Source organism: Amblyomma maculatum, chromosome 6 (genome assembly GCF_055883805.1).
Source record: "Amblyomma maculatum isolate TAMU_Amacu chromosome 6, ASM5588380v1, whole genome shotgun sequence".
In the NCBI taxonomy this organism is placed as follows: Eukaryota; Metazoa; Arthropoda; class Arachnida; order Ixodida; family Ixodidae; genus Amblyomma; species Amblyomma maculatum.
Genome location: NC_139349.1, coordinates 19724722 through 19743987, shown reverse-complemented (window position 1 = coordinate 19743987; position 19266 = coordinate 19724722). Strand labels below are relative to the sequence as shown.

General features: G+C 43.1%; 1 protein-coding gene across 1 annotated transcript in view; it reads left to right on the top strand.

The window, feature by feature from the left end:
- The window catches only part of LOC146185195 (limbic system-associated membrane protein-like), a 42075-nt gene extending 26153 nt beyond the window's left edge, over positions 1 to 15922 (top strand). Inside the window, exons 4-6 of the mRNA XM_084607768.1 lie at positions 6260 to 6466; positions 14313 to 14609; positions 15870 to 15922. Coding sequence (XP_084463894.1) covers positions 6260 to 6466; positions 14313 to 14609; positions 15870 to 15922 — 557 coding nt within the window. The remainder of the gene's footprint in view (positions 1 to 6259; positions 6467 to 14312; positions 14610 to 15869) is intronic.
- Positions 15923 to 19266: the final 3344 nt, after the last annotated feature.

The window sequence follows — 19266 nt, the reverse complement described above, 5'->3', positions numbered from 1 at the left end:
GTGCATGAGCTTAGCCTAAGATCAAGAGCGCAGATAGCTGATGCTGAAGCGTTGTTAATATGGCAATGCAATAAAATTCAAATTCAAAACGATCGCGAAGGTAATTTGCCAGCTCTAATCTAGCGTTATGCAGGAGGTAGGATGTGCGAATTCGGGCGGAGCGATTGGTAAACGACATTTGATTTGCTTTAGATACTTTTAAATTCAGCAGGAACACAATGCAGCCATCTTAAGCCTCCGGGTGTGCTTCACACGTGCGATGAGAAAGAGCAACAAAGATTGTATAACGCATGAAATCTAAGTACAAGAAATTGTTCTCCATTTCTTCGCGATGCGGCGCCCCATGAACAGAAGCCCTAGCTGAGACGTCACCCAGAGCGCCCTATAGTCGGAGCGCCATATCTGGACGAGTAAACGAAAGTAGCGTCTAATGAGTCCCATTGGTAAGCAAGCAATGTGGCTATTACAGGAATAAAGAGGGCGGAACTACTAAACAAGACAAATACGCGAAGCGAGAAATATCACGATTACTTCGATGACGTTTCACTACATGTGGTCGATGTGGACCCGTCTAGCTTCCAGAACATAAAGAACCTCGGAATAACGTACAAGAGTGCGGAGAGTGCGAAGGTAAACTTTTGATTCCCAGTGATTCTACAAGCAAAGAACGAAATCATCCATATTTTCCATGGAGATGATTTCCGTAGAAATCCAGAGCTCAATTCATACCCCAACTTTTCTTTAATGTTTCAAGGCTCCTCTCAAGACCATGCAGCATAATCCACCATCACTTCAAAAAGAAAAAAAAAAAGAGGGGGGGGGGGGGCAAGATTCAGAGTTACAATATTAAGAAAATACCACAGTCACTGCTGCTAAGGCGTTATCAAAGAAATTCAAAGTGTATCGTGCGTGGGGATTGGGTATGCGCGAAGCTCTCTATGTATCCGTACGACAGCCAAAGAAAGAGGTGTTTTCCTAAGCATCATTCATGTTCGATACTCCTCGCGGCTTTCTGCGGTGATGGAGACGCTAATAACATGAGAGGTACTTCTAGGCAAAATAACTTTAAGCCCTGGGAGTAATAGCGGCTTGTAGAGACGTTTTTGATGGAGTGAAGAATGATTACAATATTGTGATGCTTGGTGGCGAATTGTGCACAATCAGACAGAGAACTGAAGCGGACGTTAAACAATTGTGGTAGCGTTCTACAACAATGCGGCTAAGAAGAAAGCACACAGGCAGACATCGAACACATTAGTAGCTGAATCGAAGGGGTTCTGAGCACAATTGCAGCTTTTTGTGCTGGCGCCTAAACAGCGAAACAATTCGAAGACACTTAACTCGCAATCTCAAGTTCTCAGATGTATAAACTGTGCCCAACACAAAAACGCTGGTAAGCGAAATCGTTTCCACAAGGGCGAAAGTCTGCGATGTCAGAGGTCGCCTCGGGGTCCCAATGGACACGCAATGACATATCTTGACAATAGTTCCGGCAATTTGTGAAAAATTGACAAAACTATCATTGCTAGATATTTGCTTTGAAATATGAGCTTCTTGGATTAAGTGAATTGAAAAAAGAAAACAACACGACATATGCATCTTTTCAAAACTCCCTTATATGTGGAATGAAGTACGCGTGTTGCGCAGTGGCGCCAGAAATCACGATGACGAAACGAAATGCGTTGATAACGACTAATTTTAAGACTAACGGTTAATAAAATTCCAGAGAATGGAGAAGTAATTTAGAACGACGAAGAGTGAGGAAACATAACTACGTTTATTGTTCTCGACAATAGTAAACATGATAGGAAGACTACAGTGTTTACTAAAAATATCAAGATACCTGAAGTTTAAATATCGCACTGCATTGCCATGAGCCGCAGACAGAACACTTGGCGTTAAGTTTCTAGATCCCTGTCTCGCGCTGCCAGCGGTTAAAACGAAACACTCTCCAGAATTTCAAAGGCTGGTCTGAAACTAATTTACCATTTATTCGCGTGTCGGAGAGATTCACAGAGACGCTGAAACTCAATATCGCTCATTTCGACGCCGAGTCTCTAATGCAGTGTCAACCAAAATGAAACTTTAACAAGAATGCGGTGAACTGCCCTCGGGCTGATCTTGACCGTTTTGTGACAGCGCCGCTCCCAAATTGTCAAGGCTTTGCTCTAAGGGTAGTCATCTTGCTTTTCTGTGGTCTTCCCTGTATGTCAGAAAAAAAGCGGCACAATTTTCAGCGTGAAACGCAAAGCGCAACACGTCTGACTGTGAGCGCATCGAAGAGCGGGTTTTGCATTAGTGCTTTCGGTTTTAGTGCATTAGGTTTTTGCGCTCGGAAAAGTTAAAAATCCGGACAGAAGTTCTGAAACTGGTCTTGAACATCTTCAGTTCATTTTCTGACAGGTAAAATCTTTGGTTCAACATCCTTTCAAACACCGTCCTTGCGGTGCCGGATACAAAGATCGCCAAGAAAGCTGTCACTATAATGGAATGACAGCGGTTGCTCTTCTCTGCATGCCTGTGTGTGACAGAAGTTCCGGTTGTCGTATATGCAAACAAAAAAAAAAATATCTTTTTCTGAGTCTCGCCCACGAAGTACTCCATAACGAACGCGACCCGTTATACACACCATGTTTGCTGGTTAGGAGGAAGGATGAACAAAATGTGTTTAAAATTATTGCAAAATAATTAGACCAACCCCGAATCATGTTTTGTTAGCAGGTTTTGTCAAAAAATAATATTATCCACATTAGTTCTCTTAGCAAGCTTATAGTCACAGAATATTTTTCCCAATTCAAGCAAACTAATCACAGCTTTATTATATACCTTAAATCTAAGTAGGATTATGCAACTGGAAATTTCACTGACGTTATTATTTACTCTAGATTACTGATTACATGTCGGCAATATAGCCAAGCGTGCTGATACCCAATAATCACACGTCCCACGAGAGCTGTAGAGCATATGCATGATTCTTCGAAAAGTACCCGAGAACCGCGTATTTGCGAAATATCGTCACGTGGTGGTGACAAGGTCGATAACACAAATGAAGAGTCGGTGATTTCACTGAAGAAACGCTTTATTGGGCTAACTTGCGCCCGCAACAGAACGAAGCAACTCGGCGGCGGCGATAGCAACAAACGTGCCCGTCGATCGTCGAACAAAGAATACCCGCCGCACTCGTCAACGCTCAATTTAAAGGCTGCTCAGAACAATCTAGATAACGTCGCAACTGCTACAAGCACAAGCTGGAACATTGTAGAAAGACACACGAGTGGCCGGAATCTTCGAGACAGATCTCGGTGCATCTTGCGCTAAAATAAAATTGATAAAGATGCGCGACGTCGAGCATTAACAAACAAAGAATACAAAACTGATACGCGATCCAGAATCAGAGTGATAAGGCCACATGCCGGCGGCTGTTAAAAAACAACAAATACAGTTTTGAAGGTTTCGCGGCAATATGGGATATCAGTTATGGTAAGGAATGTTGCTAATATTCGGTAGCTTTCAAATGTCGAGTTTTCTCGCGTTGCAAAATGTTTGATGTTTTCCTAAAACCTACCGAGGAAACGCTTTGTTTACTTCAGGTCCTCTTGTTGATATGCTTTTATCTCCGTTATTGATAAAATATATCATTTTGTACTATTTACTACAAAGATTGTCGCCATTAACCACATCCTAAATGCATCAACAAACCTCGAAGAACGAAGAAAAAATTACTTTCCATACGTTTATAACAAATACATCCCCTTAAACTGCTTAATTTTAGGGGAAAAGTCACTGGTTGCAATATCTTGGGTTTTTTTCGTTCCTAAAGAAAGCAAAGTGCTTAAACAAGCTATAGAGTCCCAATACCTTTTTAAATCCCTTTCATGAAGAAGAGATTTTAAACCTTGCTTTTGGCGCATGATGGCCATAGTTGCCTATGTGTCATAAAACACAACACAAAGAGAAAGCACCACACATACATACATACATACATACATACATACATACATACATACATACATACATACATACATACATACATACATACATACATACATACATACATACATACATACATACATACATACATACATACATACATACATACATACATACATACATACATACATACATACATACATACATACATACATACATACATACATACATACATACATACATACATACATACATACATACATACATACATACATACATACATACATACATACATACATACATACATACCAGGATGAGGGGTGATGATGAGGTGCCCCGCACCTCCAAGCAAGTGTTACGAAATATATATGGTTGGAGGTGCGGGGTACTTCATCATCACCCCCTCATCCTGGTCCGAAGCTTCGGCGCCCTGCGGCATCTTGCGCCGTCGGCTGAAGGTTAGGAGGCATCACATGGCTGCTCCCCAGCCTGCTGGACGCAGCAAGACCTTGCCGTTCCTCCGCCTCGTCCCTCCGCCCCAACCATAAGACACGAGGAAGGAGAAACTAACCCGAGACGCCACACATGACCACAAGACACAAGAAGAGACCTGAACGATCATATGTGACCCCACTGACCAGATGTGCCGACCAAAGACCCCACGACTCAAGACACCGCTACACGTCAAGGCATCCTCCCTTGCCTATGCCATGTGGTGCGAGCCTTGGCCTCCGCCATGGATTCGTGCCAACGTGTGGCCCGAGAGTGTCCTGGGCCAAGGTTCATCAGGAATCATCGTGCCGGCAGCCGTTCTATTCTTCCTTGCCTTGTCAGATGGAAGGGAGGATGCACCAGGTGCAGTCCTCCTGTGAGGGTACAGACCTCAATCAGCGACCATCATAATCCTACGGCAACCCGAAGCAATCATCATGCCATGGAATCATCAACATCGGTAAACTTCCTCGTCCACGATCGGGGCGATCGCTCGGTGGCCCCGGATCATGTTACGGACGAGCGAGGAAGTTGAAGCGGGCAATGGCGCGGACAGAAGTGCTCGCGCTAGGCCCGGCAACATTCAATAAACGTCATCTCACTGCCAACGAACATCTTCTCTCTTCCTCTGTTCTCCTGCTTTCATCGGCTTGCCGCTTCGTAACGATATATATATATATATATATATATATATTTTAAATAGGTGGCAGTTGTACTGATGTGTGGTCTCTGCCGCAAAATGCCTGTTTCTTGAAGTGCGCTCTTGTGGAGAAGTTCGCAGTGAGCACTTCTGTGACTGATATGGAGTAGACTACATTGTGAGCGGGCTTGAGGCTATTTCACTTTGGGACAGGAAAAGCGTTTTAGCACACATAGTGCTGTTTTCTTTTGCAACATCTGCAAAACAGGAATGTCTAATAGTAATAGATTAGTTATTTTGTTCCGCATCAGTGTTCAACGAATGACCGAATTTGCTAATTGCATTGTTTCCTTGACCAACATAGTTCAGTAATTTATCTGAGGATGCTAGGTGCAAGCTCTTCTTACAAACTAAAAGACTACAAATAACCGCTGTGCATGGACAAATATTTCAATGATATTATGTTCTCTATACAACATAATTTAGCTAACAACCTAAACGCTGTTTCCTGCCTAGTTGATTTCCTCGCTGCGGCACTTTGCAGGTTCTCGAGTATGAATTATTTTCCTAGTTTTTACACAATTAATTTACCAAAAAACTTGTTGAGTATAGGTATATAACAGGTTTACTTAGGCTTAGTTTATGGGGTTTAACGTCCCAAAGTTACTCAGGCTATGCATACACCGTAATGGAGGTCTCAGGAAAGTTCGACAACCTGGGGTTGTTTAACGTGCACTGACATCCCACAGCACAAAAATTCCTTGCTTTGGGCCTCCAACGAAAAGCGGCTGCCGCGGCTGGGGCTCGCTCCCGAGTGCTTTGATACAGCAGTCGAGCGTTGTAACCCCTGCACAACCACGGCGGGACTTCTGGTTACATGTGATGCACCCAAACTGAATAGTATATTTCTTATTGCTTCATCAATATCAAGTATAAAGCCATTTTTTAATAAATTGCAGCACTATTGTTTCAGCAACTGTATGATGCGGGTCACGAAAATATAACCAGCTCTAATTTGCTGAAGGCTCATTTATATGCAGAGTTGTTGCTCCTCCTAATGAAGGCACAAAGTAGTGGGCTTGAATATGCTGAAGAGAAGACAAATTGAACACATATCTACTTGTGCAGTCCACAAAAATGATCAAGATGGTGCTAGTGGCGTTTGAGGTTAAGCTTATGCCTCGTCCCATCTTGCAGGAAAACCACGATTCCTGACCACCTGGCAGAACAACCTGGGTGCTGCTGCAAACGTCAGCAGTGTTGTAGAGGAGGATGATGTTCATCGTACCTTTTTGCGGATCGAACCGCTCCGCCGACACCACTGGGGACTGAATGCTACCTGCACTGCATCTATCTTAGACGGGCTCTTTAGCAAGTCCCTGTCTGTCCATGTGCTGCTTCACTGTGAGTATCTACCTACCTCGCAGCATGATAGTCACGCTCCGCCGCTTATTGTAGTCGACTTACTTGAAGCTTTTTGTTCGGCTGAACGCCCTAGATGTCGTTGAAAAGAAAAGTCATAGCAGACGAGATGCCTGCTCGCGCGCAAGACAGCTTATTGAGCACAATGGCAAATATTGTATTTTATTTCGTTAGCGTTACAACCACCCCACGTACTGAAAGACTGCTAGCGTCTTTCATCTTATGAGGAGCTGATAAAAAGGAAGGAACAAAACAAAAAATACTTACCAGACTTATGGCCTTGATAATCACAAGCCAAACCTGCCACGGCATGAACAGATCAAATTCGTTTGCTGCTGCTTCGAATTACTCTGCCATCCCTACAGTGATTCTGTTCGATTGCAAATTTGTTGCTGTTGTGCTCTGTTCTTGTTGTGGTTCTCCTCTAATTTGATGGCACATACCCACACAGCGGGACCAGCCACGAACTGGGCTGCACAGATCAGCCTCTAGCGCTATGCTCTAAATACCGTCGTCTTCATCAAATTTGATTTGTTTGCGAGACAGTTCGAGCGAAAGAGCTCGCAGGCACTTGTGCACCCGGCAAATTATTTACCACTACGGAGAGAACGCCGACTTCCTGGTGCAACGGCCCAGAGCCCAAACAAAGCGGAATCGGGAGAGGGAATGAGCGTGTAGGCGTAATATTTTTGCTCGTGCGAGTGTCGTCTTCTTGGTTGTTCTGCTCTGCCATAGTCAGAGGAACACGCCATCAGCGGCCATTACGACCTCACCAAAATTCATGCGCATTGAATGCACTCTGCTTTGTTTCTTTCGGAAAAATTCTCGACATTTTGTTGCGCTAGAAAGCTCTAAAGAATGAGTTTACTTTGGTTTAAAAAGGAGTTTCGAATCGTATTGTTCACGGCTTCGAGCTACCAACTGACACACTGACACAAACCATCAAACTGGGTAAATAAAATTTTTGAATGGTAAGCTGTATAGATAGCACAATCGTTCGCGGAAACTCCATCCACCGTAATGTACAGTATGTTCCAGGATTTTATTTTTCTGTTTCAACTGTATTCATAAGACCTACTGAAATAGGTCACTGAAGCAAGTGATATATCATAACAAAGAAGATTCATCTACAGCAGCGTACCGATGGTTATAGAGTTATGTAGATGTATTCTCAGAGTGACGTATTTGCAGCAGTTGCGTGCACACAGCTGAGATAACGTGACTGTTGAACTAACGACTGTGGTCAATGATTTTTCTTAGGAGACCCAAATATACCCAGATGCTTAGTACCGGCATAACCTCGCTCTCTCCCTCCCCTTCACCATTAAGCGCAACCTACCTGCTTGAAAGTCCTGCCAGCAGGGATAAATTAGTTATATGGAACAACGTCCAATGGCTATTCATTGGTACCACCATGACTCTTATTCAACGCTCTGAAAGATACGAACTATACCAGTTTATTGGACTTTTATTTTAGAAACAGAGCGGTGGTTTCTGTCAGCGTGCGTATTTTGTCAGCATAACTAGATCAGGTATCGGCGGGATTTGGGATTGACCTATAAGTTAAAAGAGATCAATGGAGACAGGCCCGCTCTTTATCGACTGCCGCGGCAGTCCTACTGACACTGGTGATTTCCTACAGCTTAATTCAATAATGAATTTCCGCGAGCTTAAATTATGTCGAAGATTATTAACCGGTAGCCTACTGCAGCACTGATTTCAATAAAGGAAAAAAAAGGCCCTGGCACATGAATATCTTGAGCTATTTTGTGATCATACGAGTACAAACGTACTTCACCTCCCGCCGTGGTGGTGCAGTGGTAATGGCGCTTGACTACTGTGCCCAAGGATATGGGATCTAAACTTGGCCGCGGCGGCCGCTTTTCGATGGAGGCGAAAGCAAGGTGCCTGTGGGCTTTACGATGTCAGTGCACGTTACGGAACCCCAGGTGGTTGACATTTCTGGAGTCTTCCACTACGGCGTATCTCATAGCCTGAGCCGCTTTGGGACATTTTAAACTCTATAAACCAAACTAACTATACTTAACTTACTGATATTACAGAAACTAAACTGCAAGACTCTGTCAACATTTATTTTGCGCAAATAAGAGCACAATCCGGACACACGATGTTATCTTCCTATTTTCGTTTATCCTCGGGTTCAATATTAAAAATCCAGTAAAAAAAAAAGAGAAACGAAAAAAGAACTGCAACAGGCAGGATACCCTCGCAGACAATGTTTTAAGCTCGTCCCGGTAGGTGCGTTCTGGGCGCCATAGAAGTGGTGCACGATATGAATATGCCGGAAAGCACTCCCTGGAATGAAATTATACCTCCGGCGAAGCACTACAGCCTTGTGTGTATAAAATCAACAAACCAACCTGACATACGAAGCGACGAGCAACACCCACCCATGGCACCATGCAGTAAGAGAAATACAAACAGCTAAGAGATGAACGCCTGAACAAGGCCGCATACAAGCGAGCCTGGATAATCATAATTGTTACTGTAGTATTAGGCGAAAAGATGGGCATGTTTCTCTTCCACCTTGTTGTATTACTTCTGCAAAGCCTTCATGAATGGTTTCCAATCTCGAATCTTTTTTTTTTCCTTATTTTGCTTCTTATTTACTTTTCCAAATGTGTTTTCGGAGGCTTTATCGCTACAGGATTACCCTTCTCAAAATGACACTTTGACAGTACACTGAAGCATTGATATTTATCTCATTCTTGACTCACCTTCTCATGGCTGCACGGAACTCCCATTGCACATTTTGAAGATAAGACAATAATAGTACCAACCCTATGCGCGAAAGGAATTCCCGTAACTTTTTACGGACGTTTTGTTGGTAACGCTTATCGATGATTGGTGGTGTGAAAATAGTGATACTGTATTACGAGCTTAGCTTGTGCTAGAAGTACTACTGAATGTAATATATATCAGCGGCCCCCGCTAAATGTAACCAAGTTCTTAAAAAGCGCAATGCTTTGATCCGTTAAGACCATCTGTGAACTGTTGACATTTGATTGGCATAGTTTGCACGCATGGGTAATCATAATCGCTCTACCGTGGTGTTAGGTGATAAGATGACAGTGTCCTGGTTGCACCTTAATGTATTACCTCGGCAAACTAGCCTTGAGTGATTTCTATACTCATACACTTTTTTTATTGTTTTCTTTCTTTACTTCGTTTTCCAAATGTTCCATTTGTAGCGTTATCACCTCAAGGTTACTCCGTTCAAAACTGGACATTGGCGGCACTATCTTACTGGTGCTTATCTCGTTAGCGATTCATGATGGCTCATGTTCCTACGACTGTACGGAGCTTTCTTGCTACTTGCATGTCGACGTTCCCCCTCCCTCCAGCCCCATTATTGAATATACGAGTAGATTTGCATGTCACTGACTGTACTTATAATGACCCCGAGATTGGAATTCACGCCTGAAAATCACTGTCCCATGGAGACGTTCATTCATTTCTTGCGGACTGGGATGACGATCCTGGACGCCTTGTGACAAAATGTTCTTTCCTTCACGGAAAAGAAAACCTAATGTCAACACCGGACATTAAACAGTAAAATGATTGTTTGCAGTTAGGCACCTTGTTGCAACTTGTCATGTAGCTTTCTCTGGGGCCCGAGGTCTGCACTTGCTCATATATTAGTAAAAGCTTCGAATAAGTAACCTTCATTTTAGCCTAGAAAAAGCATGCCTACTTGCAAGTTTTAAATTTCTATCAGCTATTGTAATTTGTCGCCTAAGGTACCATAAGACTCTGTAAATTACAGTACCATCTGCAGTTTGGGGAAGTGGTCGCGGTCTTGCGCTTTTGCTCTTTATTTTTCGGTTTCTTCAAAGGCACGCTTGCGATGCCGCACCGTGCGGAGCTGCAGTATGGCAGCACAGTGGATGGATAAATTAAATCAAATGAAGCGTAAATATCTTGAAACGAGTTATCAGTCCATGCGCATATCTTTTCAGTGAGGACGCAAAGTCATGTCTATACAAGTTATCCACAAAAAACAATTGAAAACCCAAAACAAAAATAGCCTAAGATCATGCCCTGAAGCACTATGAAAGCCGAGTTATAATACCTAGATACAATCGCCGCAAAATACCTTGATATAGAAATCTCGCACGCGAATTTCATATCAAAGGCCATGCAATGGTTTTTGGTTTTAGCAGCGCGAAGTGGAACGTGTGCGCTGAGGCAATATATAATAATCATAGTTTTCTGTGGAAGCGTACCTAAATGCTTTGCAAATAAATGTCGTGCTCGAACATTGGAATATTGCATAAGTCAGCTTATGTGAACAAAATGCATGTGCAGTGTAAAAGATCAAGGCATTGTTGTCTTTGTTCTGTTGGGTTTAATAACTCACAAACAGATAAGGCAGTCGCGTACCTTAGGCGAAGGTATTCGAGGCCATGAGGAAAACGTTTTTCATTACAGGGCATTAGGTGGGGGGGGGGGGGGGGGGGCAAGACACTGCAAATAAAATGTTCTTAATCTTTTTGGGGCAGGAAGCTTGTGCCTTTTCAGCGAACGGAATCCTACCCGACCCAGAGTTACGTAAAAACAATCTCTATTTTGTCACAGCTTATATAAAGCTAGCAAACTGTTCCACGTAAACATGTTTCTAATTTTCTCCAGCGTTAAAAATCGCAAAATACCGAAGTGCGTTGAAATACCGCCTAAAAAGCAATGCTTCCCGCGGTAAATAAGGCTTGAAACCTGTCCTACATCTGTGTGATATTAGGTTAGATTGAGAGGTCAAACTATTGCGGCCATTTGAGTAGAGCTGAGTACTACTAATACACACCGCATTTCTAACAATATACAAAGAAACCCAACAGCAGCTGACATTAAAAGAATCATATCGATTTTTGTTATATATTGTTTCAATGCGAAGGAATAATGTAACCGTGGAGATAAACGAACAAAAGGCAGAAGAAAACACGACCACATGCCGCAGGTGGCACCTGAACCCACAACCTTCGATTTTCGTGTCCGGTGCTTTGCCGACTGAACTACTGCGATGGCTATTCGCCGTCTACTTACTTAGGTATTTATGTTGCAATCAACATCTACTTGAGAGTTAAGCAGAATCACCCTTGTCCATAGTGGAGTGGACGACTTTGAATGTTTATTGTCACCGTAAGTGTCGCGTAGAACATGACTAAACGGTGAAGTTAGAAGCTGTGTGATGGTACCTGTGACATCAAGGCGATCACGTTCGAGATCCTGATTAAGCTTATCAGCAAGTAGTCGTAGGAAAAGTGACGCGCTCGTTATGAGATACATAAAGATAGAGTCAAAAGCCACTAGCAACAAGTAAAGCATAGCGGTATTTCTTTTTTTTTTTTTTTTTGCTGTTGAAAAACAGGAAATATGCAAATAATACAGAAAATAAATGATTGAAAAGTAGATAAAAAATAATCAAATGCCGCCGTAGAGGTGTGAACACGGGATTACATGGGCATGAGTTTGACTCCACTGGCAACTTGTGGTTGCGCATATTAATTCTTGCACACGAGGCGCTGTCATCCCTAAATTCGCAAAAAGGCAATTGGAAAACAGTTTTCTAAAATGGCAAACTTGTTTTCATTTTGTCTGCGTAAACTTAACTAGTGTATAAGGTTCCTCTTAAACCCTCAGGATATGGCGCAGGCTCGAGCTGCAGCGATCAGTTGTCTTTTCAAAGTGTTTTCAGTAATCCCCTCGATGTTGCGTATTGTCAAGGTAACAAGTAGTCGTTTATTTCATACACAAAAAACAGCAAACCAGCCTTTCAAGGACAACTCACGAAGTCGAGCTGGCAACCTCACAATGATGTGACCTGTACACGTGACTTCTCCTCGCACTTGCCTTGCAAAATGCTGTCTTCGAAATACCGTGCATTATGCTGAGAGTCACTACAGATGTCCATGCAAAGTTGGCAAGGGTGCTCCCATACAGAGACGGCTTGCGATTGACTAAAGCGCATGTGCTCACCAATCAAAATAGACGGAAAAGGGCGAAGTGCCAAGCTGCCAGGAACTCTATTCCTGTTTCAAGCGCTTGGCTACTCAGTCGCTCTTTAGGTGGCGCATGCTTTCGCTGGCAGCTGAATGCACGGTTTTATCCAGGCCTAGTACATACGCCCTCAACGAAGATTACAGAACAATAACAAAGACAAACGTAGAGCACCGGACGCTGTAAATGAGTGTCTTGTGGCGCTTAAACCGATGGTCTGGCTGGAACGGTTTGGCCAGTGTCAACAAGGCGACGCTGTACAGGCTCTTTGAGCAACATTGGAATCTGCCGTGTCAACGATGCTCTAACACGCCCCACGAGACGGCAATGTTGTAATGTTGAGCGCTGACTCATGCGGTTCCCAGGCACGCGGCCCTGCTGAAAAGAAGAAAAACGAATCAGTTGAGGCGAGTGTGGCTTCTAAAGTGCTTCATTAGCTTGCACTGCACATTTTATGTGACCCCTTTCGGTGACCTGGAGGTGCTGCTTTCTGAAGGCCACGACGCTCAGGTTTTTGTAATAACTGGACTTGTTAGGTTGTTTTCTTACTTTGGGATAGTTTAATTCCTTGTTCTCCCGAAAGAAAAGGAACAAGAAAGAAAGACGTATATTTTTCCAGATTTCAGCCACTGTAAAAAATAATGCAGGCTTTGATAGTACCGCCTTTTATTAAATACCTGTCATTGCTGCAAAGTTCACTTGCATTGCGCATTTTCACATGCTTTGCCTTTTTATTTGCATATAACTTAATACGACACTCTTACTAGGGCGCAACCTCAAGGGCTTTCCCTAGTGGCTATGGCAGACTGTATGTAAGTGACCTAGAATGGTGCCAGCGGAAACAGTACAATAACATGCCGGTTTTATTATCTGCCATGCAGTGTCAGCAATAAACGAACAATTTTAAGTTTTTGAAGTCCTTCCTGAGCAAAAACTGTTGCGCAAATTGTGGGCTTTTTGAAGCGGCGGATACCTCGTTTCAGAAAACACAGCAAAAGCTCCTTACAAAATAAACAAAGAAAAATAAAGTTGTGCTGTTCAGAGTGATCGGAAATATACTATATTTAAGGAATGTTAGGCAAATAATATTTACCGTGTTTTGCTTGCAATTTTAAATAGACACGGAAAAAGGCCGCAGGCGCAAGCACAGGTCTTCCCGGCGGAGATTAAATTAGACATCAAATGTAAAACTATCTGGATTTAGGCTCCTGCTATTCCCGAATAATTTCTTTGTTAGAGGAAAACCTGAACGAGCTGAACTACAGCTACTGTTCGCGCCTACCGGCACAGAGCAGTGACGGGCATCCATACTTTAAAATTTGTTTAATGTAGGTTAAGATAGACTTGACGTTTTAAAATTCAACGAGTCATTAATTTTACTTAGTGCTCAAATTGCAAGGGCGCTACGCAACTGCGAGCCTTTGTCGTTTACCTGTGCATGGTATTGTAGCTGCTTTTCGTAGCTGCCTTACGAGCCGTAAGGGGCCTTTTGAGAGCACGGGGCCCCTACTGTCGTTCGCATATGCATATAACACGTCAAAGTACTCAATGAGCTCCTTGAAACGCCTTTCTTATGCTCTATTTTGAGCCCTATACTAGCCCACCACAAGTAAAAGTCTGGAACCAGTACATCACACTAACGCTACAGCTCTCCGCGGTTTACCAGGCACTCTGCCAGAGGCAAAGATTTAAAAAAACGTAATATGAAGCTTATCAATCCCAGTCTTTGATGGCTTCAACGACAGTCGTGTGAAAAACGTTCCTCACAAAGATGCGAACTGAAAGCGAGTGCTCTCATTTGCCACATGTGCAGTGCCTCCAGCCAGCACGGTGATCACGGCGAGCCACACAGAGCTGTACTTCGAAGAGCCAGCCGAATTCGTGTGCACTAGTCGTGGATCACGCCCTGCTGCCGAAATTCGGTGGTTCTTGGGTTCGACGCCGGTAGAGCCCCTCCTCTACCGAACGACGACCGACGGGAACGTCACCACTAGTTTCGTGCTGGTCACCCCCACCAAGGAGCGTAACGGAGAGCGTCTAAAATGTGTGGCCTACAACAAGAGTCTCCGAGGCGCTGAACTCTCGTCGGAGACATTGCTCGAGATTAAATGTGAGTGCACCATTTCCTCAAATTGCCAGCCTTTGCTCAGTACAGTTTCAACATGTCGCTTAATGAAGATTAAAAGAAAGCAAATGAAGAAATAATATTTAATTCGAAAAGGAATACAAATAAACAGGCACATTCATTCTCGGTGTTTGCTGTCGTTTTTTAAGTTATGCTTTTTTTTTTTCTGGCGCAGCGAAAAGCTTAATTGATTATTTCCGACTTTTTAACTTAAATATTTCCAATGCTATCAATCACTGTTTTAAAGGTTTGATCCGATTGCACTGATATGAGAGCCCGATATGTAAGACTTCCTTCTTCCACCTTGCAAGAGTGCTAGCAAGTCCGCTGCTCTTCTCAACTTGGCACTCGATAAACCCCAAAATGATGGCGGACGTTTCTGCATTATAGTAGGGAAGTCACTGTTTTACAAGAACGCAATGAGTACAGTCATCGAACTTTTTACTCAGGGCGCGTGCTCTGCTCATGAAGACCGTTGAATACAATTTAGGCTTCATATGCCTTTAACCTAGGGAGAAGAAGACATGCTCGTTGCCATACACCGTGAATTCATTACTAATTTATGAATAATTTCTGGGATGCTTTATTTAGTGCCGACTCTACCTCAAGTCTTTTAATACTTGTGCGATAATAGAATTAATGCAAAAAGAAAAAATATATTGGGTCCTTGAGAATTACGCAGGGCTCCTCTAGAGCTTCGAAAAAGATTTTATGTTCCTTGTAGTCCTGAATGCTGCGAAGAACGCTGAGCAAATATAAGCTTCCTGTTTTCTAAGCTGCTCACAATGAAAAATCTCAGTGCACATACTTTTTTTAATGAAAAATGGATCCAATTACTGTTGCGAGCTTTTAGAAAAATTGGTACTGCTGAAACCTCAGCATTTGTAGCGGAAACATGTCGAATTTATTGGATACATTTGTGTGCACTACATCTTAAAATAAGCTTTTCTTTCACACTACCATGAACAGTTCCACTAATTGGTAGCTTTGCGTCTATTCAGAAGTAAAGACGAGATAATTGGCTGCATAGCAAGGACGAAAGGATTAGAGTTCTGCCATCCCACTAATTTGCTTTCAATTACCAAGGGCTTCCATACACAAAGCGTATACATAAAAGGGTTGAAAAATTGACAAGCGAGCGTTTCTTTCATTGCGACTGCTTGAATGACATGAAGTTCTGTTTTGCTTCCTATTTTTGCAGTAGAAAAGATTAAAAATATTTATTTCAAGATATTTTCACCGCAGGGAAAGATAATAACAAGAGGAAAAGAGAGGAAGGGGAGTACAATGGAGATTAAAGAAGACTTTGGCTAAATATGAAACAAACCAGTATACCATGGGACAGAGAGCGCGATATTGACGGCTAAACAATGATTGCGAGCCAATGCCAATAATGGGTACATAAAACAGAATGCGACAGAGAACTCTTGTCCTGTTTCAAAGCACAAATATAAATTGACGTGCAAAAAGGCGGTACAAAGAAGGGGCATAACATATGTGAAAAGGAAACATTTAGGCACATACACTGAATATGGAAACACCAATACCATATATATGGCGTAGGCTTCAAGAAGAATTTTTACTTCGAATTTGATGAGAATAGTGATGCTTTTGCAAGTCGTCTATATTTTAGTCTTTATGTTTAAGCAATATCGGGAATAAATATATTGACTGCGCTTACTCTAAGTAGAAAAAGGAGCATTTATGAGCAGTATGTCTGTAACGATTGATAATAATGAAAAAAATTGATTCATATCACTAGCATTCTGAATAAATTAAAAAAAAAATTACTCTACTGCCTACAAAATTTCTCACTCTTTCCATTTCAGCGAGGACGTTGCTTGCTGTACGCCGTGCTGCTTAAACGCGAGCCTGTTCAATTTGTCTTGCGGAAACACAGACTATAAATAATATGGGCTTCCAATAATAAACAAGGCAGCTTGTTTTAAGTTTTTTCCTACTTTGTCTGGTAATCTGTTTTCTTCTAATGCTGCCTAACCGACACGTAGTGAAGAGAGAAACAGTTTTTCTCACTTTTCTTCAGCAGCACGACCGCGCAGCGAACAAATCTCATCAAGTTATGCGCTCCTCATCGAGCAGTGAGGTTTCACATGGCTAAGCTCATTACGGGGCGTTCGCCATAAATATGCGTGCTTCACCCAAGCGGCGCGTGCGACGTTAATAAAATATCGGAAAAAGCATCTCCCAACCTATCATTCTTCTTCCCGCACCACATACACACGTCTTCGTTTTACTCGCTTGCATCGCTATTTTGATGACACCGCGCCAGTGGCACGCACTATATGGAAGGGAGGGGGGGGGGGGGGGGGGAGGGGCGGACCCCGCGGCAAATGCGGCCGTAGCCTCCGCCTCGTCTTCTAATGAGTCACGAAATAAGCAACGATGCACGACGAGCTTAGTGGCCGCGCAGCGCCACTTGCTTTGATTCGAAGCGGGCGGCGCAAGCTCTCCCACCGCAAGGCCGTAGCTAGCTTGGCACCAGGGCAGCGGCTGTGCCGTGACCTACCTCACCGGGGCAATGTCTATCGCTTTCCAACCCACGCACTTTCCTCTCTTTTGTCAGTCGCTGTCCTGACCAACCTATTCTGGGCAGTGCTTCCGTGCGTTTCCGTTCGACGTTGCAGCCCGAGTATAGTGCGCTCTAGAATATTTCAATTTGCCTTCGTTCACGGCGGCTGGAGTTTCGGTATGTGCTAACCATTTTGTAGGCTTTTGCTTTGATTGCATGGCAATGCCGCAACTCGTCGCTAGCGGGTATTCTATCTCTCTGCGTTAGCCACAAGTTACCATGTAATGCCGCCCTATGCCTCGCTGAATTGGTTCCACGTGGCTTCGCCTTCCGACGAGGGATACGTTTCGGTTCCACGCGTCCCACACTGACGAGTCGTATCGGTGCATGGTTTATGCTCTTTTAGCAGCAGTAAAGAAAGAATGTGCCCCTCGCCTAACTCGTTAAATATGCATACCGAAGAGCTAGATACTTCACGCTGCCTTGCAGTCATGTATACGTAATGCGCAGGCAGAGTAATTGCAGACGGCGGTGCATCACGGCTGAAACGTGTTCCGCGCTGCTTGCTGTAAATCACTGAAAGTGGGGCGGCATGTATCTTTCTCACGTTTTCGCACTGTTTGCAATTCGTCTAAATGGTCGCATTTGCTACACTGTTCCAACTCGAGCAAAAAGAAAATACCTTGCTGTGAGCAGACATTTGCATTGTGTTCTTACATTACTCGCACGAATATCTTACTGTTATAGATATTATAGAATTTAAAGACGTTCAAATTTGTCTAGTAAATATTCAGCCTGTGCGTACTAAATAAATGAAGATGAAATATGAAGTTGAAAATGAAAATAAAATTACAAATAAGAGTTAAGAAAAATAACTTTGACGATAATGAATGATTTGCGAATTTTATACGCGCCGAAGAGGCACTTTGGGAAATGAAACAAGTCCAATGAATCAGACCTCCGGAATAATTCGAGAGACTTTGTTTTGTTTTGTTTTTTCGCTGTGCTCAACAGAGCACTAAGAGATGGTTGACCGTTTCCTCGCCAACGAAAGGCCGTCATCACGGCAGCAGTCGAACTCACGACTGCGCGCTCAGAATAGCGCGACGCCTACGCCATTTGGTCACGGCAGAAGGCACTATTCGAGCTGCGGAATTAGCGCTTTGTTTGAAGCAATCTTTAGGCACAACTGCAGCGCAAGAGCTACGTTCCCGTTAGCGAGACGCGCGCACCACTATGAGTTCGAAAACCGTTTTTCTACTTGGCGTCTGTTGATGCAAATTTAATTCTTATGCTGCAGTAATATTTCAAAAATACTTTCCTGCAGCCTGAGCCTATAGCAAGGTCTTTGCTAAGTTCTATATGTACTTTTGCATCAACGTTATTTCCGATCAGGCTTATTCCTGATTAACCCTTCTCATTTGTCAAATATTCATTACGATTTTGTGCCCGTTCTTTATAGGAAAAAATACATACCTTTTGGGGATTCGGAACTGCTTGCGAAGTTTGACGCGGCTATCACACCATAATAAGTATATGTGAGGATGAGAAATACTACAATAAACATGCTTATAAATCAGGAAAAGTGGAATAGTAAAGAGGAAACGAGATTTGTATGAGTGATCGATATATTTAAACGTGATAGGTTTTCTCAAATAACTTCAGCAACAAGAAAGTAGAGCTTTTATATAATTACGACAGCAGAGAACACATATTCATCATAGATGTGGAGTTCATCTCTTCTTTCCGTTAATCCGCTCAACTGCTTTCTCACTAATACATGTGCATGTGAACATTGCCTTCCGAAACTTCTGTGTTTCGAGAATATTCGTTCCGACCGGTGCTTAAATCTTTTTCATCGCTAAAGGGCACAAGTTTTAAAATACATTTTGTTGCGAAAGCATTACTACGACAGCCAAAGCAAGAGCTCAGGTGGGGTGCAGCTACGCCGTGAAGTGGCGCAGGTACGGTCTTCTCATTAGAACGCAGCCTGCCAGGGCATTTGAATTCACGTTACCCATATGCCACGGACATGAGCTGCCAACTCGAGTCGCTCTTTTCATATGGGAGGGTGATATAAGAATCAGCCTGCCAGAACCTTTTGCACTCTCA